Consider the following 11,630-nt stretch of genomic DNA (forward strand, 5'->3'; position numbering starts at 1 on the left):
GATCCGGCCGTGGATGGCACTACTAAAGATTGCGGTTTCCACAACTTGGGACGATGCAAGCGAAAGAGTATAAATGTTCATCTTCTTCAGATGACTTGGAACACTTCAAAGATGCACAGCATGTACAATTCTACAGTCTACTATTGGAATATATTGGACTATCATACAGGTTCAGACACAACCAGGGTAACCAGCAGAGACACAAAGAATCACAAATAAACCAATCACGGAAACTAATTAAGCGATTGCATTCATCCTTGTATATGTGCCAATTGATCAATCCAGTGGCACCAGAAAGAATGCACAAGTATATGGCTATCTGCTTCATTACTGTATTCATCAGCAGCAGAAGGATGTTCACCTTATACCAGCCAACAGAAGAAGGATGCACAAGTAAGTATATCCTATGCCTACCCCAACTTCATCGGTGCATCTACTCTAACCCTATACAACTAAACTCAGCAACACTCTCATTCAACGGCAGCAGCCCACCTCAACTTTAATCCGGCAAAATCTGTTGACTTCAACTCTGATCAGCAGGATGTTCTTTCTAGGAAGTCTCTTGACTTGAACTCTGATCAGCAGCATGTTATCCCTAGGAAGCCTGATGACTTCAACTCTGACCAGCAGGCTCTTCTCTCTGGGAAGCCTGATGACTTGAACTCTGATCAGCAGGATCTTCTCTCTTGGAAGCCTGATGACTTGAACTCTCAGCAGAAGGAGCACGTGGGTAGATGATGTTGTAGTGATTTCCCGTGTACAGCAGGGTCACACTCGGACGGGGAAATCCAGGACCAGTGTAGATATCTCGAGCATATCCTTGTTGGAATGATTCCGCTCTGAGGGGGACCTCAAGCGCTGTGGCCAAAGCCACCAACATAACATGGTCCGCGTCCACACGAGCTGGAATGACCTGCTCGAAGCACCACTGTTTGTGCAACAACAAGTCAGGTAAAATGAGTGTCGTGTATCCAACAATGTATGCACTTGAAATTCAGCAGGAGGTAATCTAAGGGAAGGGGATGCTGATACTGACAACTTCCAGACTGCAATTTCCTTGGTCGACCTCTGGTATATTCGGTACATAATCCTCACTGTGCGAGCATATGTGGATAGCTACTAGTAATCTGAGGAAAGCAAAAACTAACCAATAAAATGTGTCAGAAACATGAATTACGATGAACAGAAGGAAATGTAAGTTCAAGGGTGTTTCTCTCACTGTCTTGCGTCTCATCATACGTGCTGAAGAACTGGAGAAGTTCCTCTTTACGGCAACTAAAAATGGCACATATTATGTCAGTGAGATGGAATGTGTTCATCTACAATACTTCGATGGAATTGCAGAAAACCATAAGAATCAAAAACCTGCTAGTTGATTCCGTGCCCTTCCATCTCATTACTTTCTCAATCAGCTCCTTAAATGCCTGAAAGAATCAGCAACTCGATTATTCATGGTTGATAATCATTACATACCATAGGATACAATAATACATACAGAATATTGATCAATGGCAGGATATAAAAGAACACAGCTAAGACACCTCCCTGAGAAGCTTCAGTCATTACAGATATACTATAGCATAGTAACAGAACAGTGAGGTGGCTGTACAATAATAACCAGCAGGCGTGCATTGTTGCAGTGCTCAAACAAGCATAAAATTATGTTATTTCCCAATTATATTGCTGTTGTTCCTTTGCAAGTAAATTTCTCTTAAGGTTGTTGTTACAATCGGGTTGTTAACTTCATAATAAGCTTCAAATTTGAGTTTGTGCCAACATTGTGTAAAACTGTGACGGCATGCCACTACTGTTAAGCAATTGTGCATCTCCTGCAAATGACAAACAAAGATAGTGAGATGCCAGATGATGCTTGAAGTGTACTTTGTAACCTGAAGAGAATCATCATCCCTTGCAAGCATGTTTATCCAAGAAAGAACAAATATGGAGGAGGTGAGAACTTACTCTGCTGGTCCTGGAAAACTCAGAGTTCCATCCAAGATTTGCATGCTGCACAGACATTCTTTCAACAACATCAAGGAGACGATGCTCCTCATCTGTGTCCTGCCTATCAATAACTTGCTCCTGTTGTACATTCGCATAAACAGAGAAAGTTAAATAACTAAACCTACATCATATGCTAAGAAAAAGAGAGGAGGTCAATTACTAGGTAGGAAAATATGAAGCTCCTGTAGAAACACTCCCCATCTCCAATCACCAGTCTAATTTCCGAATAGGCATCAAGATGGTTCGCCTTGTAAGAAGAAACCATATAACGATTCCTTACTTCATTGATGGGACGTGTCTGCAAGAACCACACAAATACAAGAATTCAAATTACGGAGTATTTTTTAACATGGAAACAACATATCTAAAAAGGTGATGGAAAGTTTGTTTTTATTCCAATATTCGGTTTTTAAAACCACTGCCATATATAATCCCATCACTGATATTGATCTGTTGCTGTTCAATAAGAAAAGAAGAAGATATCTGTTAATGTCTGATAAACTCAACAACAGTACAAGTACGATTTAGCTTCCATCAATTTGGTACACAGTTTACTATCCATAAAAGAGAGAATAATCTGTCTGAACAGTTCATCGTACAGGAACCATGAATCAAGTATCTTGTGATCTCAGACTTTCATCCTGATATTTCATGCACTTCAAATTTGAACATCACATTAGGCAAAATGTTGACAAACCTGGTGCTCCACATGTGCTGAACCTATTTGCTTTCCTTCTCTACGAAAAATCTATTTGATAAGAAATAAAGAGAAAGAAATTAATGTCTGATAAACTCAACAACAGTACAAGTACGATTCAGCTTCCATCAAACTATCACAACCAAGAGTTAACATAAAGTTTAGTATCCATAAAAGAGAAAATAATCTTTCTGAACAGTTCATCGTACAGGAACCATGAATCAAAGTATCTTGTGATCTCGGACTTTCATCCTGATATTTCACGCACTTCAAATTTGAACATCACACTAGGTAAAATGGAGACAAACCTGGTGCTTCACATGTTCTGAACATATTTGCCTTCCTTCTCTACGAAAAATCTATTTGACAAGAAATGAAGAGAACGAAGTTAAAGTCCATACATCCGGGCAGTCTTACAATTGTACAGAATCAACAAGAAACCAAGCATTTTCCTTTTCCCAGTAAAAAAACAAGAATGTAATAGCAAGACGACAAACGTTCAAGTCCAAAGCTCTTTATTTTCAGCAACTATTTAAAAGAAATTATATTCTGAGGCTTCTGAGCGAGTTCCAGGTACCAATCAACCAAATGGCGAAACTTCTCAACCAAATCCTGAAGTGGTCAGAGATTTTGCATGTAAATGGCAAATTATTTACAGAAATTATATTTGGCTATGCAGTGCTGAACAAATGTCTAGACTAAATCTTTTGATAGCAATATCTGTTTACAAAGGAAGATCGTACATTCGACTTCAGGCTCTGTTACAAAAATATTGCAGTAATCAGGACATGACCTCCTGATTTCCACAAACAACAAGGACGTGTGTACTGCTCCCAACATTTGCCCAAGATTCCTCCTCTACTCTAGGATGCCACATGATGCTCAAACCAAGATCTTCTATGCAGTTGACTTGCCTTGGTTAAACTAACAGGTCCAGAATTAAACTAACAGTTCACATTTGCCACATGATTGCTCTTTTGCCTTGGTTAAACTAACAGGTCACATTTGCCACATTTGCCTTGGTTAAACTAACAGGTCCAGAATTAACATGAACAAACAGAAATCAAGAATCCCAATTCCAGTTTCCATGCACATAAAATAGGTAAGTACAAGAATGCTGGTCATACCACCCAAGAATCACAAGTGCGAAGAGTAAACAAGATTCAGGTCATACCTTGTTTTTGAGCCAACTCCAGAGCGATTTCCCCTTTTCAGGCCTGGGTCTCACCTTAACTTGAGGTAGTTTCTTCTCCTACTCCACAGAGTTAGCATCAGGATTCACACATTTCGTATTAGCAAGGTGAAAGGACTAACAAGATTGAAAAATGTGGAGTTATCCAACTCCTCTCTACTCTTGCCGATTTTTATATGAATTGAGTTTCGATTTTCGAGGCTTCATAGTCAGAATCAAACTTTCAGGTAACAGATGACCTCCTGATTTCCACACATTTTCGCTTCAAAATATGATGCAGATTTCGGAAAGACCCACGAGCAACAAGGGCGTGCGTACTGCTGCCAACATTTGCCCAAGATTCCTCCTCTACTCTAGGATGCCACATGATGCTCTAACCAAGATTCCTTGCCTTGATTAAATTAGCAGGTCCAGAATTAACACGAACAAAGAGAAATCAAGAATCCCAATTCCAGTTTCTGTGCACATAAAGTAGGTAAGTAAAAGAATGCTCATATGGCTATACCACCCAAGAAAATCACAAGTGCGAAGAGTAAACAAGATTCAGGTCATACCTTGTTCTTGAGCCGACTCCAGAGCGATTTCCCCTTTTCAGGCCTGGGTCTCACCTTAACTTGAGGTAGTTTCTTCTCCTACTCCACAGAGTTAGCATCAGGATTCACACATTTTGTATTAGCAAGGTGAAAGGACTAAGAAGATTAAAAAATGTGGAGCTATCCAAATCCTCTCTACTCTTGCTGATTTTTATATGAATTGAGTTCCTTCCCCGGACCCTGCGCAAGCGGGAGCTACATGCACCGGGCTGCCCTTTTTTTATTTGAGTTTCGACTTTCGAGGCTTCGTAGTAAGATTCAAACTTTCAGGTAACAGATGACCAAAGGCCCAAACTTCTCGACCAAACTCTAGGGTGGAGTAAGAGATCAAAGGCTTTTGCATAAAAGTGGCTGAGGATCCAGATAATGTATGTCAAGTTAAGTAATCCAGTGCAAACATTCAGACTAATTTCTCCTATAATTCAACTCATTTACACTGAAAACTGATTCATTTTGGCTTAAGGATTTTCTTGTTAAAGTATCACAGCAACTACTGCCACCACATATCCTCATATATACCTCCCCACATTTCCACTTTCAGCAAAATATGTCATCACACTGAATAGAAGAATCAGTTAGAACAAGACTGGACACCTAAATCTTGAATAGTTTCGAATAATCACAACAAGGTGTTCGTTCGTTCTAAATTCTTACTGTACCGCAAGAGGAACTCCGAGTCACAATCATGAAACTGTCCCCAACATTTGCCCAAGATTCCGCTTGTATATTACTCTAAATCATCCCCAAGATTCCAACAAACTTAAGAGATCACAGTTCCACACCCCGAACAAGAAAATGGCCAGGGTTCCGTACTCCAAATCACAAGCGAGCAAGCAAGAAAAGACCAGATTCAGGCTATACCTTCTCCTTTCCCGGGAGCGCGTCCTTGGCGTGTGGCGATTCCACCTGCTCGAGAAGAAACCAAGAAACGCTCAAGAACGCACTCCAGGAACTCCAAGAAACTCAAAGAAACACCATCGCGAACGCCCATCACCTGCTCCTCCTCGCACTCCTCGATGATAACCGACTGCCCCGCTCGTACCACCTGCTGGAACACCCGCGTGTAGTCGAACTGCAGCGTCGCGTCCCTCGGCACCACCATCCTCCTCCCCGCCGAGGAGCTTGACCCCCCGGCTTCGAAGGCGGAGGCGGAGTCGGGGATGCTGCCCGCGGAGCTTGGGGAAAAAGATGGCGGAACGGCGGCGATTCCCTTGCCCTTCCGGGGGTCCACCACCGTGGCGGGGCTCGACCCATCGGCGCCGCCTCCGGCCTGCTCGAGGTGGAGGGGCGCCGCGCGGGGAGGCGGCGGCGCAGCAGAGCTCGGGGCCCCATCCCCATTGGAGGAGGCGGCGGCGTTGGAGGCCGGTTCTTCGATGCGGTCCTCCTCGACCGGTTCTGCTGCTCCTGAACCTGAACCTGAACCGGGTGGCTCCATCGCGGCGGGAGAAACTTGGAGGACTCGCGTGGCAATTCCGCAAACTCGCGAGGGCGTGGAGAAGAAAGGTGTGCGGGGTGCGGGATGGAAAAAGGGAGAAGGGTTGACGGCTATTTATTTGGAAATTCTGATGGCGGTTTGGTCCCTTGGAAGTTCCTGTTTTGCAAACAACTCCACATTGAACCAAGCATTAGTACAGGGCAGGCACACACTTGTCATTTGCGGATACAGCCCACACGAAAGATAAAAATTACAAGAAAGGCAATCAGAAACACGCGACCAATCCATGGTTGAATAGGTAACACGTGTCATGTCGCACAACATAGGTTGTATCCGGGCATTCAAGAGGAAGGGGGTAGCCATCGAACGAGGCCTACGTTGATCACAATTTGATCTGGCAATGCCTTGCGACATGACGTGTCCTTTAAGGGTGGTTGTCACTTGTCCAATCATCGCAAGGGCCCAAGAAATTTCAATAAAATCTTCGCCGGGATGAGATTTTACGTCTTAGTAGATGGATTCAAGTGATAGTAGTATGGGAAATAAATTCATCGAAATAAGGAAAATAAATATGGCTTTCATTGTAACCGAATATTCTATGGCAATGACTTTGATGGCGAGTCTATGTCTATCACTTTGAAATATTATATAACTAAACAAATGATTATTGTTAGAGACTGTCTAGAACTCAGTTGACTGAGACATAATTTGGTCTTCGTCAACTGACAAGTGATAGTAGTATGGGAAATAAATTCATCAAAATAAGAAAATTAAATATAGCTTTCATTGTAATCGAATATTCTACGGCAATGAATTTAATGGCGAGTCTATGTCTATCACTTTGAAATTTTATATAACAAAACAAATGACTATTATTAGGGACCGTCTAGAAAGCCTTGTTCGATTTCCAGGCATATCCTATTTCGGTTACTGTGCATTTTGTAAACGGGCGCCTGAAGCCCTTCAAGTTGGGCCGACCCATCCATCTCTTTTTTTTCCTTTTTTAAACCCGCAAAAGATTGAGCGTGGTGTGAATCAAATACCCGACCTCCTAATCGCATCCACATTGCACTAACCAACCAGCCACCTCATGTTATGTGATTGCTTACATCATTGTTCTTTTCCCTCCCCCCCTTTTTTTTCCTTTTCCCTTTCCCTTTTTTCCCCTTTTTCTTCTTCCTGATTGGATGAACTTTTTCAAATTAATGAAGTTTTTTTTCAAAAATGATTTTTTCAAATTCATGAACTTTTTCTTCAATGTCAATGATTTTTTAAATTTTGGTGAAGTTTTTTTCCAGATCGATGAACTGTTTTCAAAATCAAAATTTTTTTGTCGAGATCAATATATTTTTATTATCAAATTAATGAACTTTTTTTTAGAATTCGATGAACTTTTTTTCAAATTAGATGAACTCTTTTTCATATAGATGAACCTTTTTTAAAGTTCATGAACTTTTAAAAAAGACATGCACATTTTTAAATAATCCATTAACTTTTTTGAATTCATGATTTTTTTTGTTTTTTTGGTTTTTTTAACAAGTGCGCTCGAGTAGATAGGCCGGCCCAACAGCGTCGAGGCGTGGCGCCAGGGAGCTTCCCTCGCGACTAAAGCGCTGAATAGGAGCTCCCCGATTTCCCCTGCACGGCTAGTTGTCTTTTTTTTGTTTTATGCTGGACTTTCATATCCTTCTTCCCTGTCAAATACTCGACGACAAAAAGGCCAGCCACAAGCTTATGAGTTTCATGCAACAAACACATGATGATTCCCCTTAAAAACATGAATATTTGCATGCGTGTGTCACCAAAAAAAGAAGGAACTTTACAACTCCTAGATTGCACATTAAAAAATAAATTTACTTAATATACTTTATTCATTAAGCCGAAACGTCATAGTTGATTTTTGTTCAAGGTTAAGAAAAAAACATTATGGACTAGGAACTGGCCGGACAACTCTCCTTTCGACCGCAGTTGTGGTAACTTTGTGGCTCATGCAGTTGTAGTCGGATTATAACGTATGTAGTTGCATATCTAGTAGTGGACATGTAATTGACCCGTAACAATTCCCCTTGTGACCCCCCTTGTAGTCCCTTTGTGCACTGCAATTGCAGTCGGGTTATAACACTTGCAATTGCATATCTAGTGGTGAATATGCAAACTGCCCTGGCAACTCTCATCCCGACCACAGTTGCATCGCTTTGTGCCTGTAAAACTGCAGTTGGGTTACAATGATTGCACTTGTATGTTTAGTGGTGGACATGCAACTGGTCCCGACAACTCCCGGTTGCAACCACTTTGTGTCCCATGCAGTTGCAGTCGGGTTACAACGCTTGCAGTTGCATGTCTAGTGGTGGAGATGCAACTGGCACCGACACCCTCCTTACCCGACCTTGCTGTCGCTCTGTGCATGTTCAGTTGCACTCGTTTTGTGCTCGTACAGTTGTAGTCGGTTTACATCATTCGCAATAGCACGTCTAGTGGTGGACATGCAACTGGTACCGACACCCCTACCCGACCCAGTTGTAGTGGCTTTGCACATCGCGCAGTTGCAAATCGGGATACAAGGCTTGCAGTTGCATGTTGCCCGACAACCCCTACTCAACACTACTTGCAGTTGCTTTGCGCCTCGTGCAATTGCATTCGGGTTAAAAAACTTGAAGTTGCATGTCTAGTGATTGACATGCAATGCCCCGACAACCCCTTACTAACCCAGTTACAACCATTTTGCGTCTCGTGCAGTTCTTGTCGGATTACAATGTTTGCAATTGCATGATCAGTAATAGAGATGTATCTGAGATATTTGCATGAGAAAAATATTTAAAAAATCACACACTTGCATTCCTCTTGCAAATAATAAAAACAACAGAAGGATTTGACTGGTCGCCCCACTAACACGCCAGTAGAAACAAGATGGTAGGAATGTGAAAATATATAGGAGGACTCATTTCTATCGGTGGCAACATAGAATGTTCATGACAAGATAACGAAACAACTTGAAACAAGAACACAACTGATGGGCCACAACCACAAGTTCGGTGTTTGATCCAGACGAGAAGAGATAACAAGGAACCAGAAAAGAAGAATATGAAAATAGGCTGCGACAGGCCAGTCGCAAAAGTTCCCTCAAAAGATTCATGGCAGGAATGCACGAATCATAGTGTACTCTGACAGTCAATGAGGTGAATGAGACCAATTTTGAGTTTTAGCAAAAACGTTATTATTAACCTATTTGTGTTGACATGCAACCGTGTCATCATAATATGTAACGGCATACGGGAAAGAGTCCATTCAACATAAAACCTTGCATGAAACTCATAATCAAAGTAAACGAATACTCTATTAATTTGGACACTGGATGAGAATCTTGCATAAGAACTACCCCGATCTCTTGCTAGCTCTTGCATACCTCACCTGCTGGAATTTTGTCTATTTTGGGCCAGCCCAATAGCAATTTCAAAAATTTCTAATAAATCCTAAAGGCCCACGCAGCCCATTCGTGTAAGGCAAGATGTGGAACTAAAGTTTAGTCCCACATTGCTAGTTTAGAGGGAGTTGGACCTCTTTATAAGAGAGGTTCTTTCCCCACATGTATGAGGATGAGAACAAGAGGGACATCCACATGCGCTCCTCCTCCGCCGCCCGCCTCGCCATGCCACGACGCGCCGCGGGTTGCGGGAATGAGCCGAGCCGATGTCTAAATTTTTGCCACGCATGACGGGTATACGAAAGGTCACACGGAAGCTGAAACTTTTTGCTGTAGTGGAGATTGAATATGAACGGCGCAACTCTTCGCCTGCCGCCTGTTCGTTTCGTCTCCCTCGTTCTCTTCAGCTCCCAGCACAACCTCTCTCCTCCTTCTCTTGCGCCTATAAAAGGGAGGTCGCTCCTCTCAAAGAGACACACCAGAACTTCTTCTTCCTCTCGCCACAAGTTCCCAAGCATTGCGCTGCTGCTACATTCTTCCCCATGTCGGCTTGCGGCGTGCACCGTAGGTCGGGACAGTAGGCCCCCGAAACCGCAGCTCTTTGAGTCCTGTACGGGAGAAGGGTGATAAGGTTTTTGGGAAGCGCTTTGCGCGACTACTGACTTCTTCGTCACGGACGCCCCGGACTCCGATGACTACTTCCCCGACGACGACTTCTTCCCCGACGTCGACAACCTCCTCGACGACATGGCTGGCGAGGACACCAACCCCAAGTCCAGCGCTTCTGTTGCTGCTGTCCTGTATGTGTTCTTCCTCTTTTTATTAGAGGCCCCGCTACAGTTCCTTGTTCTAGTGTTTGCCCTAGATATGTTAGGCTCTATTTCATATATGCAACTTGCTATACTGTCTACTCTAGATATGTTTAGTTACAGTTTATATATGAAGATGTTGTTTACCTTCTCTTTGTCAATTTGCATGACTTGTTTTATCACTGGTATACTAGTCATGCTTTATCTAGTATTTCTATTAATAAAATCATTCGGTAAATTGCTCATATTTCCAACAATCCAAAAACCTTATTATAGGCAATTTACACCAAGTGGTTTTGCTGCTTCCATGAGACCTCCTATGTTTGAGGGTATCCACTATAAGAGGTGGCGCGTGAGAGCAGTCTTATGGTTTCAAACCATGAGTTGCTATGACGCCACTCTTGGCAAACCTGAAGGGGAGTATGATGCCCAACAGGAACAATCTTTTCAAAAAATGGATACTCTGTTTAAGGCTGCTCTCTCGAGTGTTCTTGGTGAGAACATAGTTGATGCGTATGCATCAATTGACAATGGAAAACATATGTGGGACGCACTCGAGGCCAAGTTTGGGGTCTCGAATGCTGGCACTGGGCTGTACATCATGGAGCAATTCTATGATTACAGGATGACTGAAGAGCGCTCCGTGGTTGAGCAAGCTCATGACATACAATCATTTGCTAGAGAACTTGAGCACTTCAATTGTATGCTACCGGACAAGTTTGTTGCCGGAGGTATCATCACTAAGCTTCCTCCTTTGTGGAGGAACTTTGCTATCTTACTGAAGCATGAGAGACAGGAGTTTTTCGTTCCGGATCTCATTGGTACTCTTGATGTGGAAGAAAAGGCGAGAGCAAAGGACACACGTGCTTGAGGTATTGATGGAGGATCTAGTGCCAATCTGGTACAGAAGCAGAACTTCCAGACCCACAAGTTCAAGAACAAGGGCAAGTTTGACGGTAAAGCAAAGTTTGATGGGAAGAAGAAGGCTGTGCAGCACAAGAACTTCAAGAAGAAGAATGACAAGAAGAAAGGTGTCTGTCATGTGTGTGGGGATCCTGATCATTGGGCTCCTAGTTGCCCTAATCACTATGACAAGCGTAATCTTGGGAAAGGCGGCAAGACCACTAATGTTGTCATTGGAGACACCGACATGAAGGATGCTGGGTATGGTATATTTTCCACTATTCTTTCAGTATGTCATTCTCCTGATTGGTTGATTGACATGGGTGCTAATATGCATGTATGCGGTGATATTTCCATGTTTTCATCTTATTAGACTGCAGGGACTTCAACCGTGCTGATGGGCAATGATTCAAGTGCTTCTGTTCGTGGTGTTGGCATAGTCGATCTGAAGTTTACTTCGGGGATGATCATGCAGATGAAGAACGTGCATTATGTCCCCTCCGTCAATAAAAATCTTGTTAGCGGATCTCTTCTATGTAGAGATGGCTATAAGCTTGTCTTTGAGTCGAATAAATT

The 11,630-nt window shown here is 42.7% G+C and overlaps 1 protein-coding gene across 1 annotated transcript; it reads right to left on the minus strand.

Annotated features, from left to right (window-relative positions):
* Positions 1 to 209: 209 nt before the first annotated feature.
* LOC119323083 lies at positions 210 to 5,924 on the minus strand. The gene is made up of 12 exons (XM_037596657.1): positions 5,481 to 5,924; positions 5,348 to 5,392; positions 4,448 to 4,525; positions 3,876 to 3,953; positions 3,010 to 3,060; positions 2,702 to 2,752; positions 2,165 to 2,302; positions 1,963 to 2,082; positions 1,366 to 1,424; positions 1,220 to 1,275; positions 1,037 to 1,143; positions 210 to 928 (listed from the first exon to the last, which is right to left on the minus strand). Exons 1-12 carry the CDS (start codon positions 5,919 to 5,921, stop codon positions 614 to 616), a joined length of 1,539 nt encoding a protein of 512 aa, XP_037452554.1. The 5' UTR covers positions 5,922 to 5,924; the 3' UTR covers positions 210 to 613.
* Between the last annotated feature and the right edge of the window lie 5,706 nt (positions 5,925 to 11,630).

This window comes from Triticum dicoccoides, chromosome 6B (genome assembly GCF_002162155.2).
Source record: "Triticum dicoccoides isolate Atlit2015 ecotype Zavitan chromosome 6B, WEW_v2.0, whole genome shotgun sequence".
Lineage (NCBI taxonomy): Eukaryota > Viridiplantae > Streptophyta > Magnoliopsida > Poales > Poaceae > Triticum > Triticum dicoccoides.

Bases quoted from the DNA above. Each gene is read 5' to 3' on its own strand.
- LOC119323083 (XM_037596657.1), bottom strand. From the start codon at position 5,921: ATGGAGCCACCCGGTTCAGGTTCAGGTTCAGGAGCAGCAGAACCGGTC. The intron at 4,526-5,347 runs GTATAGCCTGAA...TCTGTGGAGTAG, and splicing joins CGCTCCCGGGAAAGGAGAAG to GAGAAGAAACTACCTCAAGT. The intron at 2,303-2,701 runs GTTTGTCAACAT...TGGTTCTTGCAG, and splicing joins CAGCACATGTGGAGCACCAG to ACACGTCCCATCAATGAAGT.